The sequence below is a fragment of the Ipomoea triloba genome, chromosome 12 (assembly GCF_003576645.1).
Source record: "Ipomoea triloba cultivar NCNSP0323 chromosome 12, ASM357664v1".
In the NCBI taxonomy this organism is placed as follows: Eukaryota; Viridiplantae; Streptophyta; class Magnoliopsida; order Solanales; family Convolvulaceae; genus Ipomoea; species Ipomoea triloba.
Genome location: NC_044927.1, coordinates 1,886,866 through 1,906,014, shown reverse-complemented (window position 1 = coordinate 1,906,014; position 19,149 = coordinate 1,886,866). Strand labels below are relative to the sequence as shown.

Sequence of the window (19,149 nt, the reverse complement as noted above, 5' to 3'; positions counted from 1 at the left end):
ATGAATGACTAATTTTGTATTTTATTATCAAGTTAATACTTAGTAGTTAAGTATTGTGTATTTCATTGTTTTAATATTTGTGCAATAAATGTTATAATGTTTTATGAATTGTGATTAAAAAAACAATATATATAAATCCATAATTTTGTACTTTTGTTAATATTTTGTATATAATATCATTTAATTTTGAGGTTAGCCATGCATCACACAAGTAAATTACAAATATTTATTACCGTATCATTATTATCTTTTTATAAAAATGACACTTAAAAAAACATTAATAGCTGAAAATATGTAACTTAATCCTTTATTTTTTGGAGAAATGTCACTTTTCTTAAATAAAAAAAATACCAGTATAATTAATGCACCAAAAATATAATTTCTCTTTAATCCAGTTACAACGTATCATTTATTTTTTTTTTTTTGAAATAAACAACGTATCATTTATAGTCGTCCTGCATCTTTTCAAAATATGTTATTAAGAGAATTTGATCCTTGGACCTTTGGCATTAATTATCTTGCTAATCATTTCCTTCCAAATTCTTGTTAATCATTTTGTTCCAATATTCTCTTATGCTTGCTTAATCAAAATTTGTAGAATAATCCATAGTTTCTAAAAGTGTGACATTTTCTTCATCTACTCAAAATGGTGTGGCTTTCATTCTTCTTCCAAAATTGTGACTTCTTCTAAAAGTGTGACATCTTCTTCATTTACATGATTTTTTCCTTGGCAAAAATTACATGATTTATTCATTTAAATTAGAGAGAGGCATTATTTATTCCCCTAAATCAAAAATGTAGTTCCATATTTTGTATCTTCATTCCCAGACTAAAATCTTTAAAATAATTTTTCCAAAAATTAATTTGAGATCATAGGCTTCAAATTATTTTTCTTTTTAGCTCTTTTTACAAGGGAACACAATTAATTGAGATAGATTACAGAACCAATAAAAGTGATAGCCTTATCCTCAATCATAATGTTCCCATACTACAGGTCATTGTGACAGAAAGCGATCTCTTGTGGCTGCTCCATCTACCGTTCCTTTTTCTAATAAATTGATTTCCTCTTCGAAATCACCTAAACATAACTCTTCTTCTATGTGTTCAGTGGAACACACACTCTTCTCCTTCTCTAGTCACTTTCTGGGGAAAACTAAGTCCTCCTTAATCAGTAAAAATCCCATCAATTAAAACGTATGTATCAAAAATTATATCCCAGCATATTTATACCTCAGCCTGCCCCAAAGAACAGCTTCCTTTGTACCAGCCATGTCAATGCTATGAAACTCACTCAATTTTTTTGCGTAGATCATCCGTTGATAGTGTCTGAAAACACAAAATAAGACAATATGTAGACTCAGCCAAAATCACCAATAATTTTCATCCTAATGGCATAAGTTATAAATACTTACCAATGTTGTCTATTCTATTAACACCAAACGCCGAAATCAGAAACTAAAATAACTAATAAAAAACAATTGAGAAATTAAAAATAATATATTTCTTTTCTTATCTACTTAATTTTTAATTCAATACGGATGGGGTATAAACTTTTAAAAATTTAAGTGGCAAGAACGGCCCGGCCCATTCGGCAGACTTTGACAAAGGATTTAATTTGAATTAGGGTTCTTTTGCTGGCTAGGGTCACGCGGCGAGGAAAAACAATCAAACATAAGCCTTTGATTACACCTTCCTTCCAATAAAAATTTAACTGACAAGATTGGGCCGGATCATCCAACGGATAAATACTGTAATTCTGGATTAATTAGGAGAGTCATAGAATACACCAAATAAATACAAGTTACAATATAATTAGGATACAGAGAGTACTCCTAATACGGTCCAAATATTGGGGTTCTTATTTCAACGAGTCATTAAGTCGTGTAGTTACAAGCTAAGGATTTGTCTTTGTTGAGGAATTCAAACTGATCAAGCAATGGAAGATTTGTTAACAGAAATTCTGGTTCGATTGCCCCCCAGATCTGTTCTGCGCCTCCAATGCGTCTCCAAGCAGTGCCTTTCCATCATATCCAGCCCCAATTTCCGGCGCCTCCATTCCCGTCGCTCTGCCGCCGTCGTCACGGGACTCTTTTTCCCCCCTCCAATGCACTTTCCATTACCCGCCGAGTCGCATTTTGTAGCTCTGCCAAATGGAAAACGCCAACATAACACAATCGCAAACCGCCTAATCGAGGTGTGCGATGGCCGGTTTGTGGTAAGTCTCAGTTCTTGCAACGGATTGTTTTGCATAGGGTTATCAGATGAGAATGTGTTATTTAGGGAATGCGAATATTATGTGTACAACCCCACCACCAATCAACGCAGGCGAATTCCACAAGTACAGAGTGAGAGCAAATATGTTAGTAACGTCGCCATAGCTTTTGATGCCTCCAAGTCCAATCACTACAAGCTGGTGTGCGTTTGTGGATATTTGAGAGTGTGGGTGTTTTCCTCGGAATCAAGGGTTTGGAGGAACACGGGTACGCGACTACCCGGCCGTTGTTTAAATGTCTATAGCTTTCCTAGCCCCTATTTGAATGGGGCAATTCATTGGTATATTTTTAAGAAGGAGTTTTTGTGCTTGGACATTGATACTTGTGAGCTTAGGCCAATGCCTCGTATTTCATGTGTAAATAATGATCCGGGATGGTGCAAGTATTTGGGTGAGTGTGGAGGGCATTTGCATTTCATAGGGGAGCGTGGTAGGGGTGGCCAGTTGTTGAATGTTTTTGAAATGAAGAATGACTATTCTCAGTGGGTTTTCAAGTATCAAGTTGATGTGGGTTATGTGGCAAGATTTTACCCTATTGTCATGGATGAGTTTAAGATACGTTTACATTTTTCCATACATTTACTACTTACCGGTCATGATGATGATGAAGAAGGAGAAGGACTGGTGATTTCACTCCCTAATGGCAAAGTCATATTCTGGCGCTTGCACGATATGAGCATCACACAACTTGTTGAGAGATGTAATGAAATCCAACACCACATGTCCAGGTGCTACTACACCTCCAAACACATTGACACGCTTGCATTTATATATTGAAGATGAAGATGAGGAGAACATGCATTGCATTGACGGCAATATGATACGTTAGTTAGTTGTCACCCAATTAAGAAAAAAAATTTCTTGCATTGATTATATTATTTGGATTTTTCGGATTTACAGTATTTGCGAATTCAAGGAAAATAAAGTCAATAATTTTATTTTATTTTTTAATCTACAAAAAAAAATGTTCAATTTGGTAAAAAATATAGGAAGGGATTTTCACCACATTAAGACTATGTATCCTAGTAATATTGTAACTTTTATTTATTTGTTGTATTCTAGGCCCGTTCTTGCCAGTTAAATTTTTAAAATTTTTAACTCCTTCACCATAAACCTGAACTAGGAACTCTCCGGGATACCTTTAGGCCCGTTCTTGCCAGTTAAATTTTTAAAATTTTCAACTCATTCACCATAAATCCGAACTAGAACTCTCTAAAAATTTTTCAACTCCTTCACCATAAATGCGAACTAGAACTCTCTGGGTTACCTTTTCCTTCTTTGCTGCCCAACTAATATCATAAATAGCATTAGTCATGGCAACAGTAACTTCATCAATTTATCAGGTAGAACACCTTCAATAGATTCATTCTTCTTTACCGCCATCAAAACCGACACAATTTCTCAATCTAGTTTCACAAAATCAACAAAACTCCGGGAGGATCACTACATGCCACGTGAGCACAAGATGCTTGCTCCAAGTTCATATTTTACCATAAATATTTTTATGTTCGCACCCACTAGACGAAAATAAATTTAATATTTGAATAAATTTTTTTTGTATATAATTTTTTTAAGAGTAGGGAAACCGTGCTGACAAAAGATGTATTTGTTGTGGAGTCCACATGGTAAAATAAAATAAAAAATCTTAGTTGGTGTACTTCTTGCACTATCAATGTCCAGCAGCACGTGAGCTGCACGCGCTTAGTGTTTTAATTTTTCTCTCTTTTTTTTTTTTTTTTTTTTCATTTTCCCCTCCTCTCTTATTCCTCTCTTCATTGTTAGATTGTTTATCATCAAAACTATTTTTTATTTATTTTTTAAATCCTTCTATCAACTTGCTTGTAGAGAGTTGGAGGTTTCCTTATCAACCAAAATGATAGGTTATAAATTATCCCAAATTTCAACTCACCTTCCAAATCCACCAATAATTTCATCCTAATTGTAAGTTATAAATATCCATCCTTGTCCAATCCGCAATCACACCTATATTTCTAAATCAAAAATCCACCACACTATTGTTGATTGTCAATTGCTTTTCACCTCTTTCTTCCATTGTTTTTTTAAAATTTAATTTAAAAACAATCACATATTTTGGAGACCGAATGTAAAAAGAAATCACCTCCCTAATCTACCTATAATCTTTTCAATTATACCATAGCTTTTAAATCTCTAACCTTGATCTAATGGATATATCCTATATTATTATTAGAACTCATATAAAAGTTGGCTAGTTTCTCTTCGCCTAAACTCCATCGTCACCAACTAGTATAATACAAGGTATCTTTTTTTTTTTTTAATATGAATAATAAATTATAATTTGTGGTTTAATTAAACTTTTTTTGGTATGGGGTCCACGCAATTAAAAAAAAAAACTGTCCTAGTTGGTCTACTTCTCCTAGACTAGCAATACACGGTAGGCACATGAGTTGCACGAGCAACTGCGTAAGAGTGACCGCTAATTTCTTCAATTTTTTTTTATTTTTTCTTTTTCTTTTTCTTGTTTTTTTCTTCTCTCACCTTCCTCCCTTCATTGTTAGATCTTTTATCATCAAAATAAATAAATAAATACCATTCATCATCAGGTATATAGAGAAGCGAGATGGTTTGAAAGTTTCTTTGCCAACCAAGATGATAGGTTGGAAACTATCCCACTCCCACTAGCCTATTTTAATAATACTACCTATTTTGTAGATTGCCATGTGTCCATCATTTCATAGGTTTAAATTAAAAGAAATCATATATTTGTGAGCTCGAATTCCATAGCACACCTCCCAAATTCACAAATAATTTTCATCCTAGTGGCATAAGCTATACAAATCCATCATTGACCCATCCGTCCTCACCTATATTACTAAAGCTCAAATAAAAAATCCACCACTCCATTGTTGATCGCGAATTGCTTTTCACATCTTTCCTCCATTGTCATTTAGGATTTAATCTAAAAAATCATATATTTTAAAGGTCGAACTTCAAAAATTCACCTTCTTAATCTACTTAAAATCTTTTTCATTGTGGCATAGCTTTTAAATCTCTAACCTCAATCTAATATATATCTCCTATACTATTAGAGCTCATATCAAAGTTGGTTAGTTTCTATTCATCACCTCATTCCTCTATCGTCGTTGCCAACAAATATAATACAACGTACCTTATTTTTTATATGAATTTAATGAATTATAACTTTTTATTTAATAAAACTCTTTTTTACTGGTTTTGTTTAATTTGTTTATGATTCAATTAAAGTTTTCAACTTGAGACTTTATTTCCTTTGATAACTTAATTCTCTATTTGTTTCATTTTGTTTAATTATTTATTTTGCACGTGAATTCTTAAATTTGAAATTTGGTCTTCTAGAATGAATTTNTGTTAGATTGTTTATCATCAAAACTATTTTTTATTTATTTTTTAAATCCTTCTATCAACTTGCTTGTAGAGAGTTGGAGGTTTCCTTATCAACCAAAATGATAGGTTATAAATTATCCCAAATTTCAACTCACCTTCCAAATCCACCAATAATTTCATCCTAATTGTAAGTTATAAATATCCATCCTTGTCCAATCCGCAATCACACCTATATTTCTAAATCAAAAATCCACCACACTATTGTTGATTGTCAATTGCTTTTCACCTCTTTCTTCCATTGTTTTTTTAAAATTTAATTTAAAAACAATCACATATTTTGGAGACCGAATGTAAAAAGAAATCACCTCCCTAATCTACCTATAATCTTTTCAATTATACCATAGCTTTTAAATCTCTAACCTTGATCTAATGGATATATCCTATATTATTATTAGAACTCATATAAAAGTTGGCTAGTTTCTCTTCGCCTAAACTCCATCGTCACCAACTAGTATAATACAAGGTATCTTTTTTTTTTTTTAATATGAATAATAAATTATAATTTGTGGTTTAATTAAACTTTTTTTGGTATGGGGTCCACGCAATTAAAAAAAAAAACTGTCCTAGTTGGTCTACTTCTCCTAGACTAGCAATACACGGTAGGCACATGAGTTGCACGAGCAACTGCGTAAGAGTGACCGCTAATTTCTTCAATTTTTTTTTATTTTTTCTTTTTCTTTTTCTTGTTTTTTTCTTCTCTCACCTTCCTCCCTTCATTGTTAGATCTTTTATCATCAAAATAAATAAATAAATACCATTCATCATCAGGTATATAGAGAAGCGAGATGGTTTGAAAGTTTCTTTGCCAACCAAGATGATAGGTTGGAAACTATCCCACTCCCACTAGCCTATTTTAATAATACTACCTATTTTGTAGATTGCCATGTGTCCATCATTTCATAGGTTTAAATTAAAAGAAATCATATATTTGTGAGCTCGAATTCCATAGCACACCTCCCAAATTCACAAATAATTTTCATCCTAGTGGCATAAGCTATACAAATCCATCATTGACCCATCCGTCCTCACCTATATTACTAAAGCTCAAATAAAAAATCCACCACTCCATTGTTGATCGCGAATTGCTTTTCACATCTTTCCTCCATTGTCATTTAGGATTTAATCTAAAAAATCATATATTTTAAAGGTCGAACTTCAAAAATTCACCTTCTTAATCTACTTAAAATCTTTTTCATTGTGGCATAGCTTTTAAATCTCTAACCTCAATCTAATATATATCTCCTATACTATTAGAGCTCATATCAAAGTTGGTTAGTTTCTATTCATCACCTCATTCCTCTATCGTCGTTGCCAACAAATATAATACAACGTACCTTATTTTTTATATGAATTTAATGAATTATAACTTTTTATTTAATAAAACTCTTTTTTACTGGTTTTGTTTAATTTGTTTATGATTCAATTAAAGTTTTCAACTTGAGACTTTATTTCCTTTGATAACTTAATTCTCTATTTGTTTCATTTTGTTTAATTATTTATTTTGCACGTGAATTCTTAAATTTGAAATTTGGTCTTCTAGAATGAATTTCTAATTTGGTATTTGGATGAATTTTTTTATATAATAATTTTTTTAAAAGAGGGAAATGGTGCTTGCATAAGAATTTTTTTTGTATATAATTTTTTAACAGTAGGAAACCGTGCTGGCAAAAGATGAATTTATTATGGGGTCCACACGATAAAAAAAAAAGTCTTAGTTAGTGTACTTCTCGCAAAAAAAAAAAAAAAAAAAGTCTTAGTTAGTGTACTTCTCGCAAAAAAAAAAAAAAAAGAAGTCTTAGTTAGTGTACTTCTCGCATGCCGACAATGTCCAGCAAGCACGTGAGCTGCACGCGCCTACTGCATTAGAGTGGCTGCCAATTTCATTTTTTCTTTTTATTTTTCTTTCTTTTTTTTTTCATTCTCTCTCCTTCCTTTCTTCATTGTTAGACCATTGATCTGTTGGGTTAGGTTTCTCTCTTAGTTCGTGTACTTCTCGCATGCCGACAATGTCTAGCAAGCACGTGAGCTGCACGCGCCTACTGCATTAGAGTGGCTGCCAATTTCATTTTTTCTTTTTATTTTTCTTTCTTTTTTTTCATTCTCTCTCCTTCCTTTCTTCATTGTTAGACCATTTATCTGTTGGGTTAGGTTTCTCTCTTAGTTAGTGTACTTCTCGCATGCCGACAATGTCTAGCAAGCACGTGAGCTGCACGCGCCTACTGCATTAGAGTGGCTGCCAATTTCATTTTCTTCTTTTTATTTTTCTTTCTTTTTTTTTCATTCTCTCTCCTCCCTCTCTTCATTGTTAGACCATTTATCTGATGGGTTAAGTTTTCCTCCTATGTGATAAATAGCCCATGTTGGACCAAACCTTTTTTTATCCACTATATTTCTTTTAGACTTCCGCTTAAGCCCTAATTATTATTATTATATATATATATGTTAATAGGGATTATGAATTGTGAGGCGGCAGCATGTGAAACCAATTCCAAAATTGTGTAATAGGAAACCAATTCAAATTGCCTTTTTGGGTTTATTCTCCCAATATATTTATATGCCTTAAGGGATTATGGATGACTTGACCAAACCAAACCAGTGAAGGGGGATGTGGGCAGAAGGGAAGCATTTTTGTTCGGCGATAAGGCAGTGAAACTTTGTGCACTGTGTGGGGAACGGTACTTGCAGAAGATGGATTTTGTGTGGGGTCCACACGATGTAAAAACAACAAAGCAGTTCTAGTTAGTATACTTCTTGCAAACCGGCAATGTCCAACAAGCACGTGAGCTGCACGCCTGCACCTGCACGTGTCCACTAGCCTATTTTAATAATACTATCTACGTTGTAAACCATCATTTCATAGATTTAAATAAAATTTTCATAGATTTGTGAGCTCAAATTCCAAAACTAACCTCTCAAATACACCAATAATTTTCATCCTAATGGCATAAGTTATAAATATCCATTCTTGTCCCATCTTCCATCACCTACATAGCTAGTTCACTACATGCAACTCAAAAAAAAAAACAAAACAAAAACAAAAACAAAACAAACAAAAATGTTGATCGCCAATTGCTTTTCACCTTTTTCTTCCACTATTGTTTATGATTTAATCTAAAACAATCACATATTTTAGCCGTCAAACGTAAAAAATTCACTTCCCTAATATATCTATAATCATTCTCATTATAGCATAGCTTTTAAATCTTTAGCTTCAATGTAACGGATAATTGAATATCTCCTATATTATTAGAGTTCATATCAAAGTTGGCTAGTTTCTCTTCGTCCCATTCCTCCATCATTGTTGCCAACGAGTATAATACAAGATATCTTGTTTTTTATATGAATTTAATAAATTATAATTTGTGGTTTAATTTAAAAAAAAAATTGCTGGTTTCTGTTTAATTTGTTTATGATTGAATTGAAGTTTCGAGACTTTAATTCCTTTCATACTTAGCTTAATCTATGTTTCTTTCATTTTGGTTAATTATTTATTTTGCACTTGGATTCTGAAATTTGAAATTTGGTCTAGAATAAACCAACTTTTAATTTTCTTCTAAATTTTGTGTTTGGGTGAACTTTTTATATATAATTTTTTTAAGAAAGGGGAAATAGTGCTTGCAAAAGATGGATTTTGTGTGGGGTCCATTAAAAAAAAACAAAAACAATCCTAGTTGGTCTATTTCTGGCAGAATAGCAATGTACACTAGGCACGTGAGTTGCACGCGCAACTGTGTCAGAGTGACTATCAATTTCATTCTTTTTTTATTTTTTTTCTTTATTTTCTTCTCTTTCCTCTCTCTTCATTGCTAGATCTTTTATCATCAAAATTAATAAATAAAAAATATCCTTCGTCATCAGGCTTGTAGAGAGGCGAGATGATTTGGAGGTTTCTTCGCCAACCAAGTTGATAGGTTGTAAACTATCCCACCCCCACTAGTCTATTTTAATAATACTACCTAAGTTGTAGATTGTCGGATGTCCATCATTTCATAGATTTAAATTAAAAGAAATCATAGATTTGTGAGCTCGAATTCCAAAGTTCGCCACCCAAATCCAACAATATTTTTCATCCTAGTGGCATAAGTTATTCACATCCCATCCTTGACCCTCTTTCCTCCATTGTTGTTTAGGATTTAATATAAAACAATCACATATTTTAGAGGTCGAACTTTAAAAATTCACCTTCGTATGCATAGCTTTTAAATCTCTAACCTCAACCTAATGGATATCTCCTATATTATTATAGCTCATATCAAAGTTGGCTAGTTTCTCTTCACCTCATTCCTCCATTGAAGTCGCCTACTAATATGATATAATATAATGTATCTTGTGTGAGGGAATTCTTTCAAGAGAGAGAAAATAGTGCTTGCAAAAAAATGAATTTTGTGTGAGGTCCTCACGATATAAAAATATAATCCTAATTGGTGTACTTCTCGCAAATTGACAATGTCCAATAGGCACGTGAGCTGCACGCGGCTCAAAGTGGCTGCCAATTCAATTTTCTTCTTCTTTTTTTTTTTTTCCTTCTCTCTCCTTTCTCTCTTCATTGTTAGATCTTTTATCATCAAAATTAATTTTAAAAAATATCATTCGTCAATAGGCTTGTAGAGAGGCAAGATGGTTTGGAGGATTCTTTGCCAACCAAGATGATAGATTGTAAACTAGCTAACCCCCTCTACCTTGTTTTAATAATACTTTGTAGATTCCCAGTTGTCCATCATTTCATAGATTTAAATTAAAAGAAATCATAAATTTGTGAGCTCGAATTCCTAAGCTCACATCCCAAATCCACCAATAATTTTCATCTAGTGGCATAAGTTACATATCCATCCATTACCCATCTGCCCTCACCCATATTACTACAGCTCAAATAAAAAATCCACCACACCATTGTTCATCGCTAGTTGCTTTTCACCTCTTTCACCCACTGTTTTTTAGGATTTAATCTAAAACAACCACATATTTTTCACCTCTTTCACCCACTGTTTTTTAGGATTTAATCTAAAACAACCACATATTTGAGATGTCGAACGTTAAAAATTAACTCCCTAATCTACCAAATGGCATAGCTTTTAAATCTCTAACCTTGATATAATCAAAAGGTGGCTAGTCTCTCTTTATCTCATTCCTCAATCGTCGTCGCCAACAAGTAGAATGCAACGTATCTTGCTTTTCATACGAATTAATTAAATTATGATTTTGGCTTTAATTAAACTTTTCTTTTTGTTGGTTCTGTTTGTTTATTATTCAATTGAAATTTCCAACTTGAGACTTTATTTAATTTTATACTTAGCTTAACCTCTCTCCCTCTTTCATTTTGGTTAATTATTTATTTTGCACTTGGATTCTCAATTTTGAAATTTAGTCTTCTAAGAATGAACTTCTAATTTTCTTCTAAATTTGGTATTTGGATGAATTTCTTTAATATAATTTTTTTAAAGAGATAGAGAGAAGAATGACCACTTCTATAACTAAGTTCATGGGCTGTTACACCCACTTTTTTTCATAATCCATGTTTTTCATCTTTGTTCAACTATATCTTGAACCTTATGAACTTGTTCTCAAAATCCCTGCAGGTCAATAAGGTAAATCGAGTTAATCTAATTTCAAGACTCAATATCAAATTGTACACTTTTGTGCACAAAAAGCCCAACCTAAATCCAAAGGTGTGGATAATATGTGATTTAGGTTGGTTGCCAATATTCATGTATAAATATTTATAAGCGTGAAAGTAGTAAAGCAGCAAAGAATATGAGAAAATACAGAATTCATTTATATTTCTTTGCGTTTTTCAATAAACCTTCAAGTTGTTCACCCATTGGGTAGAAAGGTTGGTTATGGCATTACAATGGAAGAATAATGTAAGCATATGGCTTTACAAACAACTTGCACAATTATAACTGAAACAAAATTACTAATAGTAGTCATTGTACTAAAAGAAAATTCAAGAGAGCACACCAAGTAACCTGAAAAATAAGAAAATATTACCTCTGTCCCATTTTACCTGTCCTATTTACTATAATTACAATCACAAGTTAATGCAGTTTGTAATTGGAATATAGTATGATTTAGAAACTAAACTATCTAGAATCCTAAATATACAATCAACAAGGTAAAAGAGCTGTATTACATGACATTTTAGTACCCAAAGACTGGTTGATGAGCATATTTAGTCTCATCCATTAACCAGAGCAAATGTGCAGATGAAACTTCAAGAGTTGGCTTCCAGGGGGTAAAGATCCAAGGAAAGTTGCAGCAAGAAAGGAATGTTGAAAGTCCAGCACTGTTCTCTGATGCATGTACTTTAACATTGTTCATACTTCAGATCAAGTATAAACATGCTCGAACTATAATGGAATGGAATATGTCTGCCATGCACATGAGTGGTTAATGCTTGATAAAGTACCTCTCAAAATCTTGAGACCCGGGGAAAAAATAATAGGGGAGTGTTCGGGAGAAGCTCCTATTTCCTTCCCACATAAGCAGCCAATTTTGATAAGTCTGGAACCCAAAATGATAGTTCGGAAGAACCAGTAACGTACATCAAGCTTCCTGGAGCCCATCTTATAACCGGAGGTTCAGAATCTGTACTCATCCAACAAGCAACCTGATAGACATGATAAACAAATAAGAGCCAGAGGTTGAATATATTTATCTAAATGTCTAGGACACTGAACACGTACTTCTTTGCCACTCCGAACACTCCAAGCATAGACACTGCCATCCCCTGAACCTATCAAGTATCAAGGGAAAAAACTAACGTGATTTGGGAGTCTGAAAGGAATATTCTTTATTAATTTCATATTTTAAAAAATAAATACGGAGATACGTATGTATGTGTGAAGAAGTTTCAGGAACCATGAAACAATCACAGACATTCAGAATCATAGTATCATACAAGGCCAACATTAGATTATATTAGTTTTCCTTTATTTCCAGGGTCCTAACCAATTTAAACAGCAAGTACAAGGTGCCAGAAACAATTGTCATTCATCACTATATCTAGAACGGTTAGCTTATCCTGGAAAAATAACAGGTGCCTTTATCCTAGATTCCTAGAATTGGTCATTTAAGTAATCCTTCAGTACTAATTTCCTAGTTTGCACTCCTAATTTAATAAATATCAAGGTTTTCTTGTATATCCTTCTCCTGTCTTCCTCCTATCAATTTCTTGCTACTGGACAACATATTGTTTTAAATATCAGCCTGCATTTTGTCTTATTTTAAAAATCTTAGCTTAGAGCGAAATATTTGGCACATTATGCCCTCCTCAACTCTCTTCCTAACCCTCAATCTTGAGGGGATAATGTGACAAAGCCAAGCTGCAGAGCAAATGCACATAGGTTCATTTCCTTGTACTTAAATAATGCCTTCTCAATTTCAAGGAACACATATACAAGTGCCTTTGCAGCTAATCATCAACACACTCAGGCTGAAGGAGGGGGAGGAGGACAAAAGGATATTCTGTATGTATGAAGATAGAGCAGCAACCATATGCCATATGTAGCATCACATCATATATTTAATTTGCAGAAGCAACATACATAACAGCAACCTGCAGATAAAGAAAACTGTGTATTACCTGATATAACAAACATTCCTTCTGGACTAAAAACTGCATCCAAGGTTGAATCGGATGACACAGGCTTGACATTATATGTTGACAACTGGAACATATTTATCACTAATAAGACTCAGAAAAGGAATTGATTTCATAAAACCCACTAATGTCTAAAAGCATTTCCAAGGATTTGGAGGAAACAACTCACAAGTGTGCCACGGAATGAATCAAGGACGTGAATTTTTCCATCTGAAGTTGTCAAAAGCATAAGTCTGCCATCACTACTGAACTTGACAACATTTGCATCTGATACATCTCCACCAACTGAAAATGTTTCGAATGGGCCCTTCAAGGATGCAACTTTTGACAAATTAATGGATGCTAAGAGCTCAGGTTCAGACGCAAAATAATGTACTGAAAAATGTGACTCATTTTCGGGTTTAGTTGCAAACCTTTTCATACTTGCGTGAATCAAACATTCTTATGTATCCACCAAAAGCAACTGCAAAAACAAGCCCTTGCTCATCATAAGCAGTAGCTGGTCTTCCTTGTGTACGTAGAAGGCCCTACGAGCAGAGAGTATATCATTTATAAGTCTCAATGTGAAAGAAGCATGAATAAGCGCTTGCTTAGTTCTTACCTGGCATTTTTCAGCTCTTTGGTCCCAGAGCATAACAGTTCGATCAAGTGAGCCAGAAATAAAGCACTCCTTTCTGGAGCACATACTAAGTGAGGCAACCCTGCAAGTCAAAGATAGAGCATCCCAATTATGGTGCCTATTTTATGGGGAGTATGTTGAAGGTTGATATACATTAATAGTTTCGTAATCCTGCACCTGTCATGATGACCCTTGAAATACCGCAAATATTTGTTATCATGCAACGAGAGAAGCCGCAGAGATTCTGAAATCATTTTAAAACGAAGTGATTTTTGGTTTTCTACAACTTGTATACAAGACATATCAAATACGTAGTATAACTTACCATCCCACCCATTCTTTGAAGAGTAAATTACAGTTGTTGGATGGGAAGTAAAGCTAACCAGATCAACACCATACTTTTTGCTATTAATTGTCTTCAAACACCTGGCAATATAATTGAAACGAACTGAAGAATATTACACATTTGAAAAATATCGATCACACCCAATAAAGTCAAACCACGTAGTTCTCCATGTCCCTCTATTTTTAAATAAAGTTGTAAAACCTTAATAAAAATTTTGAAGCCAGACTAAAAGTCCGAATTACTGAAACCTATCAAACAAAATGCAGGACCAGTAGATGACAGGTAATGGTAACTTAACTTGATCAAAGCCAAAATGTAAAATTCTTACGTTGCTGATGCAACATCATACAAACGAATGGATTCATCATCACTGGCAGTGACCAGGTAAGGTGATGTCTTATGAAAATCCATTGAACTGATTCTTCCATTCTGCATAGGGTAAGATATATCACTGGTTGCGTTAGTAGACGTTCAAAGTTCAGTAGCTCTCTTGGCATTAAAGAAACATGTTCCCCCTGTTCCATTCTATTCCTTTCCCATTGTACAATTGAGGCCTGGTTCCTAATTAAGCATATTGTTTCCCCACCAATAAATGCAAATTTTACACTTAAAAAAGCATAGCAACCAAGCTAAAGTTTTACTAACCAACTGAACACAAATAAACCAACATTATTACTGCAATTTGAACTCAGGTGCCACTTATCTAGGGTTTCAAAAGCTAATACCAACCAAAAACTATCTATTAGAATAGGTAAATGATCTTTCAAATGGTAAAAGAAATAGATAAATTTCCGAGTTCAGAATAGCTTCTTTTCTATATTGATATACAAATAAATATAGAGAAAAAATTCACAGAAAACATACATAATCGCGAAAGGTCACGCCGACTTCCATGCTCTGTAGAATCTCTTCGGTTAGTTCCAGCGAAACCTTGTCTTCCCTCTCCGGTTGTCCACCTGAGTTGCAACTCAATCAATCACGCGTGAGGAATTAATGCTGAGATGAAACTCAAAACAGAAATTGACAGCGAAAATGTAATGTATTACAGTACCCGCCATTGCTGTTCTCGGAGGATTTTAGCAAAGATTAAGCGGGTGGAGAAGGGCAAATTATTCGTCAAGCTCCTCTTCCACTCTTCCTTCTAATTAACATTAAAGCAAAGCATTGAAATCAAATATTCGTTAAACCCCAAACCGTGCTGAAACATTGTGGGTCGGGTTGGGAAAATATCCTAATCCAATATTCGGCCCGGCTAGGCTTCTCACTACAACCATTTTCGCCTATCTACTACAAAAAAAACTGTCAAACGCCTAGTAATTTTTTTTTTATATGGTGCCAATCGTCACTTACATGGTGTTTAGTTTTCAAAATAGACAGAAAATAGAATAGCATTTAATAAAATAGGTCTATTTTATAGTTTGGTTTGTTTTTCAAATTATGGAAAAAAAATTTATAGACTCGATTATTTCTTTGTAATGCGAGTAGTCATTTCCAAACCTCCTCATCATATTTAGAATTTTATTTTACTGTAGATTGAGGTCCACAATGAATTGTGGTTCATGCATCTAAACAACGTTGTTTTGATTAATGAAAACAAACGGTTAAAACGACTCTGTTCCGCGCTGTTAATTAACTTTCATTTTATATATACTGGAGTTTTCTTTCAACACAACTACGGTTCCTTTTCGATATAACTACAGTTTCATTCGACATTATACACTTAAATATGTGAAACTGTTAATCAGTTTCCTTTCGACATTATACACTTAAATATGTGAAACTGTTAATCAGTTTCCTTTCAACACAACTACGTACAGTTTCTTTTATAATACATTGCAGTTCCCTTCCAACACAACTACCGTTCTTTTTCGATATAACTACAGTTTCATTCAACATTATACACTCAAATATGTTAAATTATTATTCTGTTTCCTTTCAACACAATTACAGTTCTTTTATAATATCATTTCGATATAACTACATTGATAGTATTTTGTAAGTATCACAGTGTTGTGGTAGTTGAATGTTGATGAAGGCCCTGGATCTCGCTGTTTCATTCTCACGACAAACTCTCCTTCCGAAAAACTTTCCCTTGGTAAATAAAGGTCTGACATTCGGCGTCAATGCAGTATCTGTTCGGTATCATTATCATATTGTATCTGTTCAGTATCATTATCATATTTTTGAGTTGTTGAATTGTATGGATTTCAGAGATAAGGAAAAAGAGAACAGGTAATATGAAATTCGAGAAATGCTGTCATTCTAATTGTACCGTATTGAATAAAAATCAATTAATTCTTGTTATAACTTATAAGTTATATTCTATTTTTTTTTCATGTTTTTATTTTCTTCTGCCATTCTACATCTATCAATCTATAATTCTCTAATGAAGAATGTAATGTATATATTTGGATAATAATGGTACATAATAAGCATTTATTTGGAAGTGAAAAAAAAAAAGTAAAGAAGTTAATAGAATCACAAAGAGGAGCTATGAGAATTTATTTTGTAAATTGTTGGCTCTAATTTATCTAAACTTCAAAAAGATCTTATGCGCAATAAAGATTTTATGAAAACAACAAAGTTCTTAGAATATTTAAGAATCAGAAAATATTTTAGAAGATTTAAGAATCAGAAAATATTTTAGAAGATTTAAAACAAATGGTGTGAATTAAATTTCATTCTTTTTCATGAATATAGGAGTATAGGTGCAAATCAATCAGTTCTTATACCGTGGTCACAAAACTACGTCGTTTTAATAAGTTGGAGAAACGGCTCTTGTAAATCTCCATAATTAATACTACAGTTCATCTCAAATGACACTATAGTTGTGTTAAACTGTTCATCTCAAATGATACTATAGTTGTGTTAAACTGATATTGCAGTTGTGTTAAACTGATACTGAATTTGTGTTGAAATGATACTGCAGTTGTGTCCGTAACTGATACTACAGTTCATCTCAAATGATTCTACATTTGTGTTGAACTGATACTACAGTTGTCGGGGGTCATTTCATCCGTCTGGAACTGCAGTTGTGTTGAACTAATACTGCAGTTGTGTTGAAAGGGAACTGCAGTTGCGCGGAATGGAGGCAGTTTCATCCGTCTGTTCATTAATCAAAACGACATCGTTTTGTCACTTGGACCACAATGCTTGGTGGTATGTGGTCCACCATAAAATTATAGGGAAAAAAATAGAATTTGATTTGTCATTAATGTGATTTATATAAATTGCGAATGAATGGTACAATAATCACATTAATAGTTATAAATGACATTTTTTATGGTTAACTTTTAAAATGATAATGAATACAAATAGTGCAAATTGATTTCGATCTTTTCTAACATAAATATTGAACACTCATAAAACCTCGATTTTTTTTTTACCATGGGTGCAAATGAATATGGAGAAATTAAAAAATTGGTACAATCATACTATATATTTGCATGAAACGAGATTTATACATACATGTCATGTGCTTGTTATAGTCTTAATCTTAGTATTAGTGATATGACACATTCTTGTGTTAAAATAGTTTCATATTTCATATTATTTGATATTATTTTTTTTTAATTTTAGTTTTGCTATATAGGAACCCTTTTTTAATTTCGCCTGAGTCTATAATGTTTAGACTGGCCTGACAACTAATAAGTTTGAACCTCAATCCTACTGACCCTCTTCCCTGTCTGGGAGACTTGTGAGATGAGGCAAACTGCAAGATGTGCATTAGTAGCTAGTGCAGTGTTCTGAATTTTTACACTGACCTTGACATTCCACCCCTTGCAAGATACCCATTATATATATTTATAGACACACATATTTCAAATTCCTTATTTTTATTCTTGAAAAAAGATTTTTTTTTTTTTAAAAAAAAAAAATCCCCTCACATCTATAATTAACATGTCACCTCAGGTGGCAAATTATACCATGCTACAGGGTCTACAATGTGACCCTGGTTCAAAAATAACTTTCACTTTCTGTATCTGTGATTATTTTGTACATGCAGTTGACAGTTTATGTACATTTAGTTATAATATTATGTGTTAGTCATTATCAAATTATTTGTTTAAAGAGTTAATTTCATTTTTAGTCATAGATTTATATGTGGCAATCCACGTTTAGTTCTTTTTTTCAAAACATCGTTATTTGGTTATAGAATTATTGTGGCAGCATGGTCGTTTTTTATCCTCTACCAACAACACAGTTTAAATGCCGTTAAATACAAGAACATTTGGTCTTTAATTATGAATTTTTTCAAAAAGATAAACATAAATATATATATATATATATATATATATATATATATATATATATATATATATATATAACGGGTCAACTCATTTTGTATTAACAAAAATCAAAATTTCCTTGTATTTAATGGCATTTCAACAATTTTGTTAGTGGAGGACCAAAAATCATATCACAATAATACTATGATCAAAAGATGATGCTCTGATCTAATAAAAAAGACTAAAAGTGATATGTCATCTATAAATCTAGGACCAAAAATGAAATTAACACTTTATTTAAATGTACAAAAATTGATAACAGTAGATACAGAATGTGTTAATTGAAAGTACATAATTTTTGTAATGAAATTACAATGCAATATAAACCCTGATCCGTGGTATAACAAATATAAACTTATAATTAATTTCTACAATACAATTCTCTCTTTTGGCACACTTGCAGAGAAATGGATTTCCAGTGGAACTGAATTCTCAGACTAAGAATCAGCCGGCGATAAGCCGGAGCAGAACATCAGTCTGCCGGGGCTGACAACCTCCGCCGCCGCCGCGGCAACGTCATCATCTCCGCCGCCTGATCTCTCTTGATGAGCAGTGGCGGACTTCTTGATGAACTCTATGCAATCAGCCACTGCTTCACTTTGGTGAGGCTCGTAAGGGCCG

The 19,149-nt window shown here is 33.1% G+C and overlaps 2 protein-coding genes across 2 annotated transcripts; one reads left to right on the top strand and one right to left on the bottom strand.

The window, feature by feature from the left end:
* The first annotated feature begins 1,936 nt into the window (after positions 1-1,936).
* On the top strand, positions 1,937-3,049 carry LOC115998799 (F-box protein At5g07610-like). Its single transcript, XM_031238457.1, has one exon. It carries the CDS (start codon positions 1,937-1,939, stop codon positions 3,047-3,049), a length of 1,113 nt encoding a protein of 370 aa, XP_031094317.1.
* Positions 3,050-11,617: 8,568 nt separating this feature from the next.
* LOC115998362 (protein ANTHESIS POMOTING FACTOR 1) lies at positions 11,618-15,496 on the bottom strand. The gene is made up of 11 exons (XM_031237918.1): positions 15,291-15,496; positions 15,104-15,195; positions 14,568-14,668; positions 14,219-14,319; positions 14,071-14,137; positions 13,876-13,975; positions 13,688-13,801; positions 13,444-13,581; positions 13,257-13,341; positions 12,358-12,407; positions 11,618-12,281 (listed from the first exon to the last, which is right to left on the bottom strand). Exons 1-11 carry the CDS (start codon positions 15,295-15,297, stop codon positions 12,138-12,140), a joined length of 999 nt encoding a protein of 332 aa, XP_031093778.1. The 5' UTR covers positions 15,298-15,496; the 3' UTR covers positions 11,618-12,137.
* Positions 15,497-19,149: the final 3,653 nt, after the last annotated feature.

What these genes read in the sequence shown, in the direction of transcription:
- LOC115998799 (XM_031238457.1), top strand. Translation starts at nt 1,937, where the DNA reads ATGGAAGATTTGTTAACAGAAATTCTGGTTCGATTGCCCCCCAGATCT.
- LOC115998362 (XM_031237918.1), bottom strand. An exon ending in TATGATGTTGCATCAGCAAC is followed by an intron (nt 14,320 to 14,567) that starts GTAAGAATTTTA and finishes TTATATTGCCAG; the next exon opens with GTGTTTGAAGACAATTAATA. An exon ending in TTCAAGGGTCATCATGACAG is followed by an intron (nt 13,976 to 14,070) that starts GTGCAGGATTAC and finishes TTTGACTTGCAG; the next exon opens with GGTTGCCTCACTTAGTATGT.